The sequence below is a fragment of the Gossypium raimondii genome, chromosome 5 (genome assembly GCF_025698545.1).
Source record: "Gossypium raimondii isolate GPD5lz chromosome 5, ASM2569854v1, whole genome shotgun sequence".
Taxonomy (NCBI): domain Eukaryota; kingdom Viridiplantae; phylum Streptophyta; class Magnoliopsida; order Malvales; family Malvaceae; genus Gossypium; species Gossypium raimondii.
Genome location: NC_068569.1, coordinates 2,719,982 through 2,738,712, shown reverse-complemented (window position 1 = coordinate 2,738,712; position 18,731 = coordinate 2,719,982). Strand labels below are relative to the sequence as shown.

At 34.3% G+C, this 18,731-nt stretch overlaps 4 protein-coding genes across 5 annotated transcripts; 2 read left to right on the top strand and 2 right to left on the bottom strand.

The window, feature by feature from the left end:
* Positions 1-8,061: 8,061 nt before the first annotated feature.
* On the bottom strand, positions 8,062-11,160 carry LOC105770058 (probable polygalacturonase). 2 transcript variants are annotated; one of them, XM_012591100.2, is made up of 5 exons: positions 10,496-11,160; positions 10,122-10,242; positions 9,692-9,940; positions 9,012-9,108; positions 8,062-8,813 (listed from the first exon to the last, which is right to left on the bottom strand). In XM_012591100.2, exons 1-5 carry the CDS (start codon positions 10,931-10,933, stop codon positions 8,288-8,290), a joined length of 1,431 nt encoding a protein of 476 aa, XP_012446554.1. In that variant the 5' UTR covers positions 10,934-11,160; the 3' UTR covers positions 8,062-8,287. The 2 variants fall into 2 exon arrangements, with proteins under 2 accessions (XP_012446554.1, XP_012446553.1); XM_012591099.2 differs by having other exon boundaries at positions 9,012-9,165; positions 10,496-11,158.
* Positions 11,161-11,618: 458 nt separating this feature from the next.
* LOC105771327 (pollen receptor-like kinase 3) lies at positions 11,619-14,444 on the top strand. Its single transcript, XM_012592756.2, has one exon. It carries the CDS (start codon positions 12,150-12,152, stop codon positions 14,037-14,039), a length of 1,890 nt encoding a protein of 629 aa, XP_012448210.1. The 5' UTR covers positions 11,619-12,149; the 3' UTR covers positions 14,040-14,444.
* Positions 14,445-15,171: 727 nt separating this feature from the next.
* LOC105770411 (uncharacterized) lies at positions 15,172-16,877 on the top strand. Its single transcript, XM_012591604.2, has 3 exons — positions 15,172-15,446; positions 16,068-16,189; positions 16,383-16,877. The coding sequence occupies exons 1-3, from the start codon at positions 15,323-15,325 to the stop codon at positions 16,701-16,703; spliced, it is 567 nt and encodes a 188-aa protein (XP_012447058.1). The 5' UTR covers positions 15,172-15,322; the 3' UTR covers positions 16,704-16,877.
* A 76-nt stretch (positions 16,878-16,953) lies between these two features.
* Positions 16,954-18,731, bottom strand: LOC105770412 (sm-like protein LSM1A). Its single transcript, XM_012591605.2, has 5 exons — positions 18,495-18,731; positions 17,882-17,950; positions 17,679-17,794; positions 17,548-17,610; positions 16,954-17,322 (listed from the first exon to the last, which is right to left on the bottom strand). Exons 1-5 carry the CDS (start codon positions 18,553-18,555, stop codon positions 17,245-17,247), a joined length of 387 nt encoding a protein of 128 aa, XP_012447059.1. The 5' UTR covers positions 18,556-18,731; the 3' UTR covers positions 16,954-17,244.

Sequence of the window (18,731 nt, the reverse complement as noted above, 5' to 3'; positions counted from 1 at the left end):
TTTTAATTTATACCCTTTATTATATATTTATTTTTTTGATACAGTATTTAGAAGTATTCATAAACTTTCTCTAACCCATAAATAGGAAGACACTCAAACTTACGTCCTTCTACATTGGCAATAATACACATATTAACTGAGCTAAGACTCAATCGACTTTTAATTATATAATTAATTTTACTATAGTAATTAAATTTCTTAATAATACTTTAAAAATAAAAGTTATAAATTTATGAATTAAATTTCTAATTTTAATATAATAAACAGACTAAAATTAGACTTTTTCTTTTCAAGTTGGAGGTTGTAATAAATAAAACAATTTCGAAATAATAAATTATTAGAAATAAATATAAAAATAAAAAGGGAAAGAGTCAAACTCGCGTGGGAAACGCGGAGAGGGGGAAAAGATAAGTTGGTGGTGGGTGCACAATGCACTGCACACCGCCTCAAAATCCAATATTAAAGTTACACGTGTGTTAAGCATACTCATTAAACACCCCTTTCATTTCAGGAAATTACCGCACCATATCAATTCGAATCTTTATTTTCTTTTCCTTTTTCTATTTTCTTTTTGTGAGTCGAGGCATTAAAGGACTACCATTCTCATGCTAAAACCGTGAGCTCTCTTTATCTCTCTTTGCTTTTCCATCACACTTCTTCTTTTTTTTTTCACATTTTCCTTCATGATTATTGACGTGGTATTAAGTTATTAGTAAATTTATGTTTTAGTTATTTAATTTTAAAAAGTTATAAAATGATCACTGTATTATTTAAAATTTTTTTATTTAAGTCATTAGACTCTTAAAATTATTGTTGTATAACTTCTTTAATTGCACTATCTACATCAATCGGAAAGTCTCATTCTTTTTTTTTAAATTTTTTTTCATGAAATAACTTTTAATGTTACAAATCTGCAAACTAAAATCCAAACATCTTTCTTATTCTATTTTCGATACTGATCATCAATTTGACTTGAATTTAAGGTTTTTTTACTCATTAATAGTCACTAATTTATCATATTGATCGTTGAATCATTGTTTGGAGAACGTTAGCAAAGTTTCTTTTTTAAAATGGTAAACTACCTAATTGGTCACCCAACTTTTAGGGCGCTTTTACCTTAGTCACTCAAGCGTTAAATCTCTAATGGTGGTTAACTATACATGTCATTATATTTACACTTTCATTTTGGTCACTCAAAAAATATTTTTTAAGTGTTGTTTGGGGTAAAAATATCAATGATTACAGTAAAAAATGGTAGAAGCTAAAATAATACACAAAATTTGTCAATTTGTACTTGTTTATCCTATTGTCGAAAATTCTAAATTTGGGTTTTGAAATATAAATTTTGAAATATTAAGGGTTCGTTTGTTTACATGTAAAAGGTTTTACGGAAAATATTTTTTGCATTCTCCTGTGTTTGTTTCACAGAAAACAGCTTGGTCAACGGAAAATGACTTACAGGTCAACGGAAAATGAGCCTTTTTCCTTGTAAAATGACTTACCCTTTTAAAAAGCGTAAGTTATTTTCTGGAAAAGAGCTCCTCAATAGAGTTATTTTCTGGAAAAGAGCTCCTCAATAGATAATTTTACTTTTATATAAAAATTAACTTAAATCAAGTTTAATATTATTATATCGATAATAAATTTTATTTTTATTTTTAAAAATATTTAAAATATTATATTTTAATATTATTAAACATACGTATTTAATTATTTATATTTAGTCATATAATAAATTATTAATATAATTTATTATTTTTAATAAATTATTTAATATTTAATATTTAAATTTTATTTTAATAGTAAATTTAAAAATAATAATTTTAAATAATATTATTCACATATTATTGAAGATATCAATATTAATATTTTAATACTAAATATTTATTACAATTATAAATATATTAATAATAAATATTTTGTAGTATAAATGTTAAAATATGTCATAAGTTTATATACTCTTAACAAATTTGCAATTTAGTTCTGTACTTTTATTTTCAAGAATTTAGTCCTCTACTTTCCAGATTTGAAAATCAAGTCCAATCACGATATTGTTGATTTTTTGTCAATTTTGTTGAAATCATATTTTTAAATAAAAAATACTCAGTTGGTAGTCATGTAACTAAAAATAATCGTTGCAATGAACCTAAATTTAACAAAATATTTTTAATATATGTAAAAACAATGTAAAATATAAAATTATAGATATAAAATAAACTCGCTTAAACAATGAAAAAATAAAAAAAAATCTCAAATGTATGTTTGTTTAATTGAAAACGACTTTTATAAAACAAAAGCAAATGTTTTACACAGATTCATTTAAACACCAGAAAATATTTTATACAGATTCATCCAAACACAAGAAAATATTAGCTTTTCCAGAAAAGTAAGTCATTTTCCAAAAATCATTTTCCAGAAACTATTTTCAGTGAAACAAACGGAGCCTAAGATTCAAAATCATAGTAACAAATTGGTTGATATTATCAATGGAAAATTTTTTTTTAACAATTTATTTAATTTATTTTGATGTTTTGAAATTATTTTAAAAATTTTTTGATGAAAATTATTGTCTTTAATAGTTGCCTATAAAACCCAAATTTCTTTTAATTATATAATCTTGAATCTTCAATGCTAAGCTAAAATAAATCATTGTAATTAATTAAATCAACAAATCGATTGACATTGTCCATCGATAATTTTTAATAATTTATTTAATTTATTTTTATGTTTCGGAATTTAAAATTTAAAATTTGAATATTAAAAAAAACGAAATTTAGAATTTCAATCGTCGTTAGGTTTCATTTTGGCTAACCATACATTCATTTCACATTAACATTTACTTTACTAGCTTATACATGCCATTGATTTCCAAAATAAAGTTTCTTTGTATACCGAGATCTTGAGGTTGATAGTGTGATGCGTCTTCGACCAAATCCGACCTCTGAGCTCTTAACACTACAAAACAGGGGAAAAGGAAACAGGGTAAGCACTTTGTGCTTAGTAAGCTCATGTAATAAGAATTATACTTACCTAATATTTTCAATACAATGCAGTAAACATTCATACATCCATTCAATACATTATTCCCCTAACATGCACAAACTCAATATTTAAGTTAGTTCAATAATTCCATGTATCAATAATATATATATCACGATTGATGAGCTCATCAATACCACGATTTTCATTCCCTTGTTATTTTTCCATATTTATCCCGTTGAACTTCTTGAAATTTCGATGGATTTTCAGGGGTACACTTTAGTGTACAAATCCGGGTCCGTCAATTCATATTAATGTGCGCACATTTCCATTCCAGAGAGCACACTCTCGCGAACCTCATCCTTACAACGGGATTACCTGTCTAGGCTAAATCCCCTGTAATTATAAACTCATAGAGTATTGTCGGGATTACCAGTCCAGACTAAATCCCCTGCAACGACAATTACTCTAATGAGCTTGGATTTGAATTACCAGTCTAGGCTAAATTCAGACGCTAATTCAGATTACCCGTCCGGGATAAATCCATTTTCCACATATTCTTCTGGAGGGCTATATCAGGATAGTGTCACGGGGCTAGACCTTTCGTCTTGCAAACCGTGTGGCCTTAGGTAATCCGTTTGCTCCAAACTCGCCTAAGTCAGCCTTTACGCCCAAAAGTGAGGATTCCTTAGAACTTCTCCAAGGCACCAATTTGTATAGCGGAAGCGATTGTGCCAAAAGAAGCTACAAAAGAACAACAGAAAAACCAAAGAAAGAATACACACAAAGTGTTTGAGTAAATGCTCAAGGAATTCTATTACTCTTAAGAATTTACCTTACAATGGATGAGTACAAATGAGGGGGAGGCTCTCTATTTATAGTTGAGCTCCCCCAAAACCGACGGTCAAGATACATTTACATCGACGGACGAGATTCACTATATCCCTTGATTTTAGGGATTTACAAGATTTCCCATATCAAATCTAATCTAATCTTTACAAGATATGATTCTCTCTATCTTCTAAGATTAGTTACCAAAATTAGCCTAAGTTGCCATGTCTTCATCATCGGGCCAACTAGGCTTCAATCTGACACGCTTCTTCAATAGTTCTCTGAATTGGGCCAGTTCTTATGGGCTAAATGTTCCCCATCTAATCGATAGACCTCTATGGGGCGCTTCTTGTGCCATGGTCACGAGCTTTGCACTTTGGCCCGTGACAATAGGATCACCCGTCCGGGCTAGATCCTTTTTACCGTCAATTCCTTTTCAGAGATCCATCGAATTTTCATTGCATTCAACCGGGATATCTTTTCCCTTTTTATCAAATATATTAATGTTTCATCAATTTTCACACAATGAACATTCAAATCATATTCACATCAATAACAAACATTTCAAGTATTTAAGAATATAATTCAAGTTACACGAACTTACCTCGATACTTGTTCGTAAACAAAAAATCTACTAATCGTGAACTTTTTCTTTTCCTTGATCTAGCTTCGTATTTGAATTTTTTGGATCTAAATAAATAAATTTAATCATTAATCTAATACATTTCATGTTCATATGTAACATTCTCTATAATTTCATTATTATTTATAGTGCATTCAAAGTCCCAAATTAAGATCCGCTAATTTTTCCCAAAACTAGACTCGCATATCTTCTTACCATAAAATTTTTAGAATTTTTGGTTTAGCCAATAAGTACAGTTTATTCTTTAAAGTTCCCTTATTTCACTGTTTGACAGTTCCAACCCCTCTTCACTAAAAATTAATTATCCTATTGTATAGAATTTAGATGATGTTTCTGTTTGTTTTTTCTGAAAATGGGCTCATTAAGGATTCTAAGCATATAAATTATAACTCATAATAATTTTTGTAAAATTTTTAATGATTTTCCAAAGTCAGAACAAGGGAACCCGAATTCATTTTGATCTTGTCTCACAAAATCTATTATCTCATGATTTACAATTCCATTGCTTACATCGTTTCTTTTATAAGAAACTAAACTCAATAAGCTTTAATTTCATATTTTATACATCCTCTAATTCAATTTCTATAATTTTTGGTGATTTTTCAAAGTTATCCTACTACTGTTGTCTAAAACTGTTTTAGTGCATGATGTTAATTACCATTTTTCCCCTAAGCTTTCAATAAATGATAATTTCATCCCTGCTCAATTAACCTCTCGATTGAGCTGAGTTTTCTCAATTAACACTTTAAACTAGTTTATAACCTTTGTAAATCAGAATTTTAGCACTAGACTTTAATTCCAAACTTTTTCACAATTAAGTCCTACAAATCAATTTCTATTGAAATTACCTAATAAAATCATCTCATAAACAAATTAAAGCTTCAATTTCATGCTATTTCATCATAAACTTAAAGCACTCAACCATAGTGACTTTCAATTTCATCCATGAAATCAAAAACTAATGAATTTAGTAATAGGACCTAGTTGTAAAAGTCTTAGAAACACAAAAATTACAAGAAAAAGGCAAGGATTAACTCACTTGGTGCAAAAATTATGAAGTACCAGCTTGAATAAACCCCTAGGATGTTTTTTGTCTGATGATAATGAAGAAAATATGAAGAGAATTCTAGATATTCCAATTTGGTCCTATTTTTATGTTAGTAAAATTTGTTATTTTCCCATTTTACCCTTATTTCACCAATTCTCCTAATTTTTCTCAGCTTATGCCGCCCAAAATATCTCCTTTTAGGCTTATTTTCAATTTATGTCCCTCCTCATTTAACAATTGAGCTATTTAATCCTTTTAGTAACTTTTACACCTTTTTCAATTTAGTCATTTTCACTTAATTGACTACCCAAACATTAAAATTTTCTAACGAAATTTTAATACCATATTACTAACATTTCATAAATATTTATAAAAATATTTTTGACTCGGTTTTACGAGATCGAGGTCTCGATACATTGTTTTTACCTAATTTCTTCAATAATTTCTTTTTCTAACTAACCACTAAATCGGTAAAATTCTTCTATCTATATTTTCATACGATTTTCCTACCATATCAATATTCATGCAAAAATATTAAAATAAATTTATCTTTAAATTGGATTTGTGGCTACGAAACCACTGTTCCGATAACCTTTGAATTTAGGCCATTACACAGATAAACCCCCCTCCCCCCAATTTGGATTGCCAAATCAATGTTGTATACAAGCAAGCCATTGGATCATGAGAGATTTATTAGTTTTTATCATATCTGTTTTAGAGCTACTTATACCTCCTTCCCAACCCTTAAGAGAATAATATGCTTCAGCTCACTCAAACTTATGTCCACTTACACTAACAACAATACTTATGCCAATCAAGGTAATACTCAATCGACCATTAATGTTATTTAGTCACATCGCATTTGTGTCAATAACATGATTGCAAATGAGTGAATATGCATATATAATATTGTTAATTTACTATGTTTTTAAATATATTCTCCATTTGAAATTTCAAATAAAAAATATAAAAAATAAAATAAAGATAAGATAGTGTAGGACATTTCAAAAAATAAATGCATGATTGTAGTTCGTAAATAGTAAAGATTATAATGGTTGATAAACATTCAACTTGTTGATTTGCTTTTGGGGGTTGCCCTTGAGCTTATTATATTTACCCTTATTCAATTAAACAACTTGTAGTGCACATTTACTATATTATTAACATGAAATGATTGTGTTTGCTATTGCTAAACCACCGAAGAATTGGAATTGCATGCACCCAATAAACTACCACGTTATTGCAGAAACATAAAAATATCAAACCTTGTTTCTTAAATTACTATACAATTAGTGGGTTGTGGTCATTATTTATTTATCTAAAATTTGAAAGCTACATTTGGAATATAATTTATTTACTTTTTATTTTAAAAATTTTTGAATATAAAATTTAAATTCAACTATTGAACTTAATTCTATTAAATTTATTTAATAATTACATATTATTAATGTAAAAACATATTTAAAAAGAAAGGAAGTCGTTGGACCTTCCTTTCATATATAAATAAATAATAAAAGATAATTTACCCTGTGCTTTTAATAAAATAAAATCGTGGATTTAGAAAATGTAAAATGGTTTTGGTATGGTATGGGCAGCTCAATGGCCCCTTACCCAAACCTACGTTCCTTAAAGTTGTATTATAATATATAGTGTGTCTTGTTCTCCAAACAGTTGCGTTTATATGTCTACCACACTAGCTAAATTACCCCATTACTGCTTATCGGGAGAAAACACTCCCAATGTTTAAGTCTTGAAAATTCTAAAAGCTGGATGATGTTGAATCTTTTAATAATTAAATTTATGGTTAAACAAGTTAGATTATCATCCAATCAATTCGATTAAAAATAATTAAATAAATAATTAAAAGATTTTATTAATATAATAAACTTAAATGAATAACGATTTTCAAGTTCAGGCAAGGACAAGAGTCTAAATGTACGCGAATACTATGGATACTTTGAATCTTTGAAATCTCGCTATGGGTGGTTTATGTCATGACACTGATGGTACTTGGCTATTTGGCTTTACTGGGACATGTGCACATCACCAAAGCTGAGCTTTATGCTTTTTATAATGGTCTTCATCTGGCTTGAAAACATGACAAAAGAAATCTTGTTATCGAGTCAGACTCGCTTGTGGCTGTTAATAAGATTTTGAACTCTTTGAACTCCTTGCAACAACATGATTCTTTCTTCTTTGTGATCCAGAATTGTAAAGCGCTGTTTCGCCACAATTAAAATTATAGTCTTGTTTATATTTATCGTGAAGCTAATATGTGTGCGGATTTTTTGACAAGTAGGGCATTTCAAGGGCATTTTGACGTCACTAAATTAATTCACCGTACCAAGGATTATTCAGGAGGCATGATTGATGTAACTAGGTCTAGGCTTGTTATTCATTAAAACGGTCTTGGACCACTCCTATGTACCAAAAAAGAAAAAGAAAAAGAGTAAAAAGTTACGTTATCCCTATATCAAATTGCAAACTGAATTTTTGTTGAGCGTTGAACTTGAAAGTACTACTTACCAATTTACATAAGAAAGGCATACTATGACTTGAATTTTAGTAAGCTGAGGGAAATATATATAACTACTAGAAAATTTCTGTACACAACTCAGTGAATCAAAAAGAAGTTATAAAAGTGGAGCCAAAAACGGCATGGAAAGAAATAAAACATGCTTACTCTTCTTCTCCACCATCGTTTTGCAAAATTATCGTTTACAAACAGACTTACAGCGTTTTTTATCCCGGAAAGAATGGCTGGCTGATGGTGAACACCTGCTTTCTCATATGTCATAATCTATATCTGTTACATTCTGGGCCGCAGAGAGCTTTACGAGTCTTTCTTCCTCATCGTATCTATCAAGGTTTTCACAAGGAGCAGGGAAGATGGTCCCTATTACACGGCCTTCAACGAAGGCACACTGGAATATATGCTTCTTCTTATATGTTATCCCAATAGATATATCCCTAAACGTCACGTTTCTGATGGGAATATCTTTGCTTCCATGTATTCTAACAGGTACACGAACTCCGTGACCATGTATCTCGGTGAAGCTAATGTCCCTTATTATTGGGAGGGCCTTTCGGTCAAAGTCATCGTCAGGGTGCTCATTGTAGTCTGTCTTGATGACAATTCCAACTCGGGCATTATCAAATGTAAGATTTCGATAGGTTATATCTCTAACATAACCACCTCTTCCAACAGCAGTCTTGATTCGAACTGCACGCCTAGAACTCCAGACAAGGACATTTTCCACAGTCACATTAGATACCCCACCAGACATCTCACTGCCTATTGATATGCCGGCACTGTTGCATGGTTTAGCCAAGGCAGATTTTAGTTAGAATCTGAAGAGCCAAGAAGTTAACAGATTGTAACTGGTTTAATAAAAAAACCAACTTCTGTTTCTATCTTTCAATGCCGAAATTGTTAACTACACAAAGTGTAATCAATCGGGCAGTAGAATGTTCATGATGATGGAGAAAATCTAATTTAAGAACCTTCACCTGACCATGGAGCGGATAATAAGGTTTCGGATAAGAATGTTTCTCGAGGGTCGTCCATAAGCTACGCCATATTGATCCCAGCCACTCTTTATTGCAACTGCATCATCACCAACACTTATGTAGCAATCCTCTATTACCATATCTTCACATGAATCTGTTTACGACATAAATGAATTGCATTTATTTACATTCAGAATGAATTAATATATATTTTTTCCATAGCAACTCGTCAAGCCGAAATGTAGTGTATACGGGAGCTGGCTGGTGATTTGATGATGTTCACCCCATTTACAGAGATGTGTACACAATGTTAATTTTCTTTGTACACGTCAGGAAGGGAAAGGGAAAGGTGATAAAAGACAAAAGAATGAAAGCAAATTCGAAGTAATTTGCCCCAACATTTCACAGAATTTGGTTCAGAATACTAATTTATACATTCTACATCTAAGTTATCAGCTTCCTGCTTCTTTGCAGTTCCGACAAACCACAAATTGTACCTCAATATGCAATAACATTCATTCCATAGATTATCAACCAAGCTTGCTAACTAACTTGGCCAAATCATAAACTACACCATTAAGGGGAATTCTGTATCAGTGACTTGTATGTGTATCTAGAGCCTTAGCTGCCGAAATTTCTCATAGACAAAAGTTTAAGTTTTATAACTGGGGATTACTTACCAGGATCAATTCCATCAGTATTTGGGGCTTCAAATATGGGAGCCAGGATAGTAACATTCCTGACTGTTACATTCTTGCAGTCATATGGATGAAAAGTCCAAAAGGGAGAATCGCGTAAGGTTATATCAGAGATTACAATGTCACTAGACCACATTATCTGCACAAGTGGACCCCTGCTGTGGTTGAGTAGCTTTTGACGATACTTCTTCCACCATGATTGACCCTGTCCATTTATGGTACCATTATGCCCTGTTATTTGAGAAGACAAAACGATAGAATTAGACTCAGCCAGCAACAAATGATTTATGCAGATGAAAATCTTACAAAATGACTTAAAAACTTCAAGTTCAAGCAACTTAAGACGAACATATTACAAAATGACTTAAAAACCTAAATTGCAGGCTATTAGGGGCAGGTTTAATAAGCTAACCAGTTATAACAACATCTCTGAGGTTTTGGCCGTGGATTAAACTCCCATACCGAGATCCATTATGCTCTCTTCCGTACCCATATGAAGGCAATGGAGGCATTAAAGCCCACCGCTTCTCGTCCTGTTATAATACCAGACATTGTAATTGTTGACAACAAACCACAAGGTGAAGCCACCAAAAGTTAATTAAAATGGGAAATATCGATCTTACACTAACACCATTTTACATGCATGAAGACGACTACAATTTCTCTCACAATTCATAACCTATACAACAACTAAATATGTTAAATAATTTGTGTGACATAGCTTGTTTAATTACCATTTTTAAATGATACTAAGTTCTAAAGGAAAAGAAGATGAAGAACACGAACCTGGATTCCAAGAATCTCAGCATCTTCAGCTAGAAACAAAGTCATATGACTAGTAAGATTAAACGGTGCCGTAAGCCACTTCCCAGGCGGCACATTGAGCTGCGCACCACCTCTCTTCCCAAACTTGGAAATCGCCAAGATAGCCCTCTCAAACGCTGCCGTTTCATCGGCGACCCCATCCCCGACCCCACCGAAATCAGTCAAATTAAACGCGAAAGGACGCATCTTGGGCATAGGCCGACCCGGCCCAACATTGGCGAATATCGAAAACCCACTCCCACCGATATTCCATTGCCAGAAAAAAACCGAACCGAAAGCTGCGATCCAGAGGAGAACAAAGAGCGTTTTATGCGAAGAAAGAAACGCCGGAATCCATCTCTTAAGTTCCAGCCTTTGTTGTTGCAACTGAAACCGCCCAACCGGCAATGTCTCCACCATTTCTGGGTTTCTTTTTTTAATGTTAACAGAAATTCGGTTCAAGAACCAGTCTTCGGCAGTTGGGATTGAAACACAGAAAAGGAGAATCTTTTGTACAAGAAGAGTGAAAAAAGAGCAAAAGGGTATCTTTCTTTTATGGGTGAAATGTTAACAATCGGTAGCTGGTGGATCGGTGGTTCGTAGATGGAGGAGTGCATTTCAAGGGAAGGCTGTAATGGCGCAGGTGAGAGAGAAAGAATCATATATTCTCAGCAAAGATTTATTGATTTGGGTGGCATTAGGTTGTACCGAATTACCATGTGCTGCTTGGCTTAATTATGACACGTGTCTTTATATTAACTTACAAGGAAAAGTCCTTGATCCTATACCTGATGATAGTTCACTTTACAACTTTGATATTTCCCTTTTGCATGTGCATTTATTCAAAGTTTATTTTATGTAATTTCATAGCCGATGATCTTCACATGAAAGAAGTAAAAATCTGAGGTCTCTTTCACGGCAATGAGAAGCAATATGTATATATATATCTATTGTGTTAGTAGGTGATTTTGTTGAAGTGTATCAATCGTGTCTAGTTAATGAAAGGAATTTTAAAACCAGCAGGTGAGTTATACTCATCAAAAGCTAACAAGTAAATGACAGGCTTTTTTTAAGGTTTTAGGAATTACTACAGATTATTAAAGATTTAGTATGCATTTTCAATCATATTGTGTTCATTACGTAATGAAAATTATATTGCAGGGACATTTTGCTGCTGTAATTCATGCTCGTTTATGGGTTTTGAAGGAGATGTCCAACGTATTAGATTTTATAGCAATTACACGGAGTCTGTTCCCTGTCCGAGATTGAAGTTAAATCTTTAATGGTGTAACCCAAAATATCAATGGCAAAGCAATGCATTAACCTTGACATTGACAAGGTCAAAACGATTTGCAGGCCTCACTTTCTTCCTTTCATTCCCGTAAACTCTCCTCCTATCTCAAACCTCTATTCCAATTCCTATTATTAGAATCGAATCTAACACGCTACCTATCTGCATCGTTCAATGCCTCCTCTCAAAGCCACATACAGTTTACCGGCATGGCACACTTGCCTTTTGTCAGCCCAGAGTTAAGCAACCGCAAACACAACCTCTCAAAAAAAAACTTACAGAACCACATGATTTCTCCGAGCAGCGGCTCGTTTCTATCCGGAGCTTTACTATTTCCGGTCAGTAATGACCGCTGTTCGCTTCTTCCTTTTCTTCTCCCTTCTAATTACCCTTTCTTTTCCCTCTCTTTGTTTCTCTCAATCTGATGCTGACACTTTGATTAAGCTCAAGCAATCTTTCCTACAAGGTGATTTGAATAGTTGGATTCCAGCACCTGGTTCCTCTCCTTGCTTGCAAAAATGGGTCGGCGTCATCTGTTCCGGGGAGTCCATTGTTGGCCTCCATTTAACAAATTTACACCTTTCCGGAACCGTCGACGTTCAACCTTTGCTTCAACTTCGTGACTTGAGATCCATTAGCTTAATGAGTAACTCTTTTACAGGTCCATTCCCGGACTTCAATAAACTCGGCGCTTTAAAATCTTTATACTTATCTCATAATCAGTTTAGCGGTGATATACCGAGTGGTTATTTTTCGTCTATGAGATCTTTGAAGAAAGTTTGGTTGAATGAAAACCAATTCACCGGCCGTATCCCTGAGTCTTTAATGCAATTACCCCATCTCTTAGAACTCCACTTAGATGGTAATCAGTTTGACGGAACAATCCCACCATTGAAAATTCCGAATGTTCTTAGATCCCTTAACCTAACTCGTAATAACTTACAAGGTCGAATCCCGGAAAGTTTCTATAATTTCAGCGCCGCTTCATTTGAAGAAAACGTAGGACTTTGTGGGAAACCGCTGCCGAAAGATTGTCAAGGAGCTCCGCCGCCAGTTCCAAGTCCGTCAAGCAAATTCCTAAAGGAAAACCGAATCCATGGCAAGGCAATGCTTGCTGCCACGACCCTATTTATTGTACTGTGTTTCGTGGTAGCTTCCATGGTTTCCACACAGCGCAGGAAGAAAGAAGAATTAAGCATTCCAAGGGGACGTCGAAGGGACGAGCTGCTGCCAACCCATTTACCGCCGGAATCCTTCCACCGGTTGTCTGTCGATTCAAGCGGGAGGGGCAGATCTGGGTCGAAGAGAGACTCGACGGCGTCGCAGCCGACCATCAAGAATGCGATGGCTGACTTGGTAATGGTGAATGATGAGAAAGGTAAGTTGGGGTTGCAGGATTTGATGAAGGCAGCCGCGGAGGTGCTAGGAAGTAGTGGCGTATTGGGCTCTGCGTACAAGGCTGTACTGTCGAATGGATTGGCCGTGGTGGTGAAGAGAATGAGAGGGATCAATAGGCTGGATAAAGATGAGTTCGATGCTGAAATGAGACGATTCGGGAAATTGAAACACCCTAATGTTTTGACGCCATTAGCCTACCATTTTAGGAGAGAGGAGAAGCTTATTGTTTCAGAACACATGCCCAAGGGCAGTTTATCATACGTCTTGCACGGTACTCGAGACGTGGTTCATGCTAATTTGAATTGGCCGACTCGTTTAAAGATCATCAAAGGGATCGCTCGAGGACTCAGTTACATTCATACAGAGTATGCAACATACGAGGTCCCCCATGGAAACCTCAAATCCAGCAATGTTCTTTTATCTAATAATTACGATCCATTACTAAACGACTATGCCTTTGAACCATTGATAAACGTCACCAATGTCGCCCAAGCATTATTTGCTTACAAATCCCCTGAATATCTCCAGTACAGACAAGTCTCCCCCAAATCAGATATTTATTGTCTAGGAATTATCATCATGGAAATCATGACAGGCAAATTTCCTTCACAATATCTAAGCCATGGCGAAGGTGGGATCGATATCGTGCAATGGGTCCAACTATCAATGTTACAGAACCAAGCTGAAGAATTGATTGATCCTGAGATAGCGAACAATGCAGGTTCAGTTGATCAAAAGCTTCAAGTCCTCAAAATCGGAGCTGCTTGCGCTGAAAGTAACCCTCATAAACGATTAGACATGAACGAAATCATTAATAGGATAGAAGAGGTAAGTTAAATCCTAAGACAGGCCTTGTTTGCCGTAGTGCACGTAGGTGAGACCGAAAAAGAGTAGCTGAGGTTGCCGGAAAAGATGGAGATCCAGGCTTCGTTGTTTCCGGTTTTCCGTCGAAGAAATACAGGAAAAGCATTTGAAGATCAAGCCAAAGAAAATTTTGTCATTGGCATCTTCTTTAGTTACCAATAATTAAGCCATTTTATATATTTTTTTTGTTACTTTTATCTGATTTGTTTAAAAGTTAGGATAATGAAGTATTTTCAAGAATGATTAGGATGTAATCTTAGTCATGTTTTTGTCTATTTCCCTTTTGGTTTTTGGGAAGACACCTCAATTTGTACTCAGAAATAGTGATGTATTGTTGATTTCATTTATGCATCATACATACCACATGTAATTATCGTATAGACCCCAAATTGATGCCCCCAGCCAACTTTTAATTTTTAGGTAAATTTTTGTTTTGGTCACTTAATTATTTAAAAATTTTTATTTAAGTTGTAGGGTTATTAAAATTTGGTGCTATATGATTTTCTCTATCCGCACCGTTTACACCAATCGGAAGCTTTTTTTTTTCTCTTCTCTTCTATAGTTCAATTTTTTTACGAAATAATTTTAGACATTACGAATCTATAAATTAAAATTCAAATAACTTTTTCCACCGATCTTTGATATTGATCATCAAATTGACTTGAATCTAAAGTATTTTTTTATTCGTCGATGGATACTAATCTGCTATTTCGATCGTCGAATTGTTGATTGGAACTCGTTGGTGTAACTTTTAAAAAGATAAAAACTTAATAATCTAGTGACTTAAGTAAAAACTTTTAAATAATGAGTTCAATGACCCAATTATAATTTTTTTAATGAATAATTAAAACAAAAATTTATCTGTAATTTAGTGATTAATAGAGTAGTTTATGGTTAAAGGTGCATATGTGATGACAATTGAAAGAATTCGATTGCATATTATCAGTGGGTTAAAGCCTTGTAGCCATAGAATCCAATCTAGCCCAACAATCTCTGATAGGCAAAGATTTCCAGGTCTATCTAACTAACATGTTTGGAAAGCAATATATGTGTGGATCCCACTTTTAGGTAAGGTATTAGGTAAGCCTTGACTTTCCAATTTGCTATTAAGCGACAAAGATCGGCATAGGAATATCAAAGGATCATCATCCCCAAAACCGAAAAAAGGGAGAAACCCAAGTTTGTTGTTGGAGTGAAACACTGTCTGTTTGTGAAGTTAAGAAGTCCAGTGTGTAGCTGTGTACGGAAAAAAAAGCATGGTTTCTGCATCAGAGATTGCAACAAAGTTGAATCTGGCTTCCCACCCTGAAGGTGGCTTCTTTTCTGAAACTTTTAGGGATAGTTCTGTTATGCTCTCCACATCTCAACTTCCTCCTCAATGTAAGCACCTTGTCTACATGCGTCATCTTCTTTTTCTTTTTTCTCCTTTGATTGTAATTTTTTCACTTCTGCTGCAGTAGATTAAGATCAAGTCTTTGGATCTGGGTAACTTATAGGTTTTTTTTCTGGTTTAGGGTTCCACTTTCTTGTTTTATTTTTTAAGCAATTCTGTTTTGATGCCATCTGATCTATATATTGTTCACTATCATTCACGTATTCAAACCAATTGTGACCATCAAATTGAAAAAAAAAAAATACCAGTTGATTGTGTTTTCACTTCCCCCCCCCCCTTTTTTTACCCAGAACTCATTAATTTGATGGGAAGTGGGAAGCAAAAGATTTTGATTATCTGCATACCCTTTAGAGAGTATGTAATGGAATGCTCTACATTCTTAAAGCACCTTCCTAATAAACTTTGGTTGGAATTGTTTACCTACAAGTTTCAGCTTAAATAGCTGTGCCCATGTCTGCAATTCATGAAAGTTGTGAAATTTTTAATGAAAACTGGTTTCTTGATAGTTTGCAATAATTCTTTTTTTTTTTTTAAATCTCATGTATGCAAATATTTACTACTTCCGTGGTAGTATTTCCTATTGTAACATGACAGTATCTTCACCGCAGACAAAGTCGATCGTGCCGTTAGCACATCTATTTACTTCTTGTTACCGGCTGGGAGCGTGTCTCACCTTCACCGTATACCCTGTGCTGAGACCTGGCATTTTTATTTGGGAGAACCTCTTACGGTAATGGCCTGCATTGGTCTTGTTCAAACCAAAACAGTTTTCCTTTCTAATGACATGGAACCAATTGGTAACTTGAAATGTTCTTAATTTTATGTTGATGAAGATATGAATTATGTAAGAAATATAAGCTTTTTTGGGGTTATAGACAAAGTCCTTGTTATTCTGGGTAATTAATGAAGCATACTCGAAACAGGTCTTGGAGCTGGATGAGAAAGATGGGCAAGTAAAACTAACATGTCTTGGACCTGATTTGTTGAATAATCAGAAGGTGCAGTACACAGTGCCTCCAAATGTTTGGTTTGGTGCATTTCCAACAAAAGATTTCAACATTTCGACTGATGGGGCAGTGACGAAAAATGATCCAAGGGATGCTGAGAGCCATTATTCACTTGTAGGATGCACCTGTGCACCTGCTTTCCAGTTCCAAGACTTCGAGCTGGCAAAACGATCCGAGCTTGTAACTCGCTTCCCCAAACATGAGCATCTCATTTCTTTACTCACTTATCCTGATTGATACAAAGCTTCACAAATTCATCTCACAATCATGAATCGGTATTATTTTCCCATCTTCTGCTGTGTTAGTATAAGGTTAAAAACGATCTAGTCTAGCTGTACTGTCGACTGCATTCTGTTATGTATGTTGTAATACATGGCAAAACAGATTAATAAGAAACTCGTGCCCTGAAAATTTGCTAGTGATCCATTATCAAGCAGCAAAGCTAAGAAAGCACTAGAATAGAAACTGAGGAAAGTTGAGCATCTAATGATTCATGAAACATGACTAATCATGTTACATAGTAAAATGAAGGTGAAACCGGCAAGAGACTGGACCAATTTTGAACAATTTCTACTAAAAAATGAAATGTTTCAAGACCCTAAACTCATTGTCACTGAAAGACTTTACCATAGTTCTGTTTGCTAATGTGTTTAATACCCCATGTTTTTGGAGGTGCAAGGAAATTGTCCTCGGTAAGAATCCTTCATGCCTACCGACCCTCGTTCAAATTCTAGGCCACGAACGTGATGTGAAACTTTTAGAAAAATGGCAGGACATGTTAATCAATACCAAGGAACTCCATTATGTTTTTCATAGAGCCCTTCAGATATGTTGCATCCCTCTCTGCTTTCTGAGCCTGGAAAATGGATAGAAACACAAATTCAGAGTGTAAGAAACATTGACAAGAGGAATTTCATAATGAAAAATTCTTAACTATAGAGGGAGCTAAGACCATCTTTCTGAAATCCCTCTTTTAATTAATCATCGCCAAAACCAGATGAAAACAAATGTGAGGAAGCCTATGGTAAGCGGAAACATCCACCAAGTCTCCATAACATGCAGGAAATAAGAATGTGCTCACCCTTTTAATCTCAACCGTGGATACAGCAGTCATATGTGAAGGAAGCTCCTCTTTTTCCATGTCCTGTGTAACAAATAGCATTATAAGAGAACCAATTCCTCAAGCCAACAAAAAGGCATAAAACAGCATACCATCTCTCCTATTAGGACCACATTCTCCCCACGGATTATATTTAGACCCAAGGGTATGTCACAGTACAAATCACCCACAATAACTCGCTCACAAGCTCCTTCTAGAACAATACTAGCTGCCAATGTGGAAGGTTATCACATCACCGATTCATTCACAACAAAAGAAGCAAAAGAAAACAGAAAACAACTGAGCAAAGAACTACCAAATTGATCAAAAGAACGCAGTAACCCCAAACGATGACGGCCATCTCCCAATAACACAACGAGTTTCTCTGCAAAATATATAAAATTCCTTAGCCATGTTCACCAATAATTAAAGATCTGAATCACAGAAAGTTATTTAAAAAGGGGCCAATCTCTACAACACGAGGATGCAAGGAGCCAAAATAACTACAATAAACAAACATTCAAGGGATCTGAAAACATATATAATAGAACCCAGTGCTTAATTTACACCACCAACTCACTCTCCCTGAGACACCTTTTTGGAAGAGAAATATAAATATTTTTGTCTATTTTCCAAGCTCACGCCAACAAGTTGGACATGCAATTCAATACCAACCCCTCCCAATTCTTAAAGAAACAAAAATGAAGAGAATCCAAGAACACAACTTCACCAAGGGAAGGAACCCGATATGGTGAAGTACGTAAACAAGAATCAAATAGTACCATTAAACAAATCAAAACCTCACATCCAAGAAAAAATGGGGAAAAAGGGGGAACGTGGAATAATCAAATATTGCAAAATAAAACATCAAAAACTTCAATTGCATTGGCTTAATTTTACTACATCTTAAACGGAGAGGGATTACTTACTGCCAGGATAGGTAGCAAGAGAAGTGTAGAGAAAGCTATCGTCATGGCCAATCCGAGACATTGAAATTAGTCTTCTTTAATACTTCAATTCCAATTTTACAAACAAATGGCATTAGCTTGCTATTCAACCCTCCTAAGTTTAAACCACTTCTTTCCCACCAAAAGAAAAGAAAAAGCTTAAGAAGATCAAATCTTTAAAAGGAAAATTTCTCTTTCAAACCCAAAACCCTACCTTTC

What these genes read in the sequence shown, in the direction of transcription:
- LOC105770058 (XM_012591099.2), bottom strand. Translation starts at nt 10,933, where the DNA reads ATGGTGGAGACATTGCCGGTTGGGCGGTTTCAGTTGCAACAACAAAGG. An exon ending in CTGAGATTCTTGGAATCCAG is followed by an intron (nt 10,243 to 10,495) that starts GTTCGTGTTCTT and finishes GTATTATAACAG; the next exon opens with GACGAGAAGCGGTGGGCTTT. An exon ending in ATTATCCGCTCCATGGTCAG is followed by an intron (nt 8,814 to 9,011) that starts GTGAAGGTTCTT and finishes ACCATGCAACAG; the next exon opens with TGCCGGCATATCAATAGGCA.
- LOC105771327 (XM_012592756.2), top strand. Translation starts at nt 12,150, where the DNA reads ATGACCGCTGTTCGCTTCTTCCTTTTCTTCTCCCTTCTAATTACCCTT.
- LOC105770411 (XM_012591604.2), top strand. Translation starts at nt 15,323, where the DNA reads ATGGTTTCTGCATCAGAGATTGCAACAAAGTTGAATCTGGCTTCCCAC. An exon ending in ATCTCAACTTCCTCCTCAAT is followed by an intron (nt 15,447 to 16,067) that starts GTAAGCACCTTG and finishes TCTTCACCGCAG; the next exon opens with ACAAAGTCGATCGTGCCGTT. An exon ending in ATTTGGGAGAACCTCTTACG is followed by an intron (nt 16,190 to 16,382) that starts GTAATGGCCTGC and finishes TACTCGAAACAG; the next exon opens with GTCTTGGAGCTGGATGAGAA.
- LOC105770412 (XM_012591605.2), bottom strand. Translation starts at nt 18,555, where the DNA reads ATGTCTCGGATTGGCCATGACGATAGCTTTCTCTACACTTCTCTTGCT. An exon ending in GCGTTCTTTTGATCAATTTG is followed by an intron (nt 17,795 to 17,881) that starts GTAGTTCTTTGC and finishes CCACATTGGCAG; the next exon opens with CTAGTATTGTTCTAGAAGGA. An exon ending in CCACGGTTGAGATTAAAAGG is followed by an intron (nt 17,323 to 17,547) that starts GTGAGCACATTC and finishes TCCATTTTCCAG; the next exon opens with GCTCAGAAAGCAGAGAGGGA.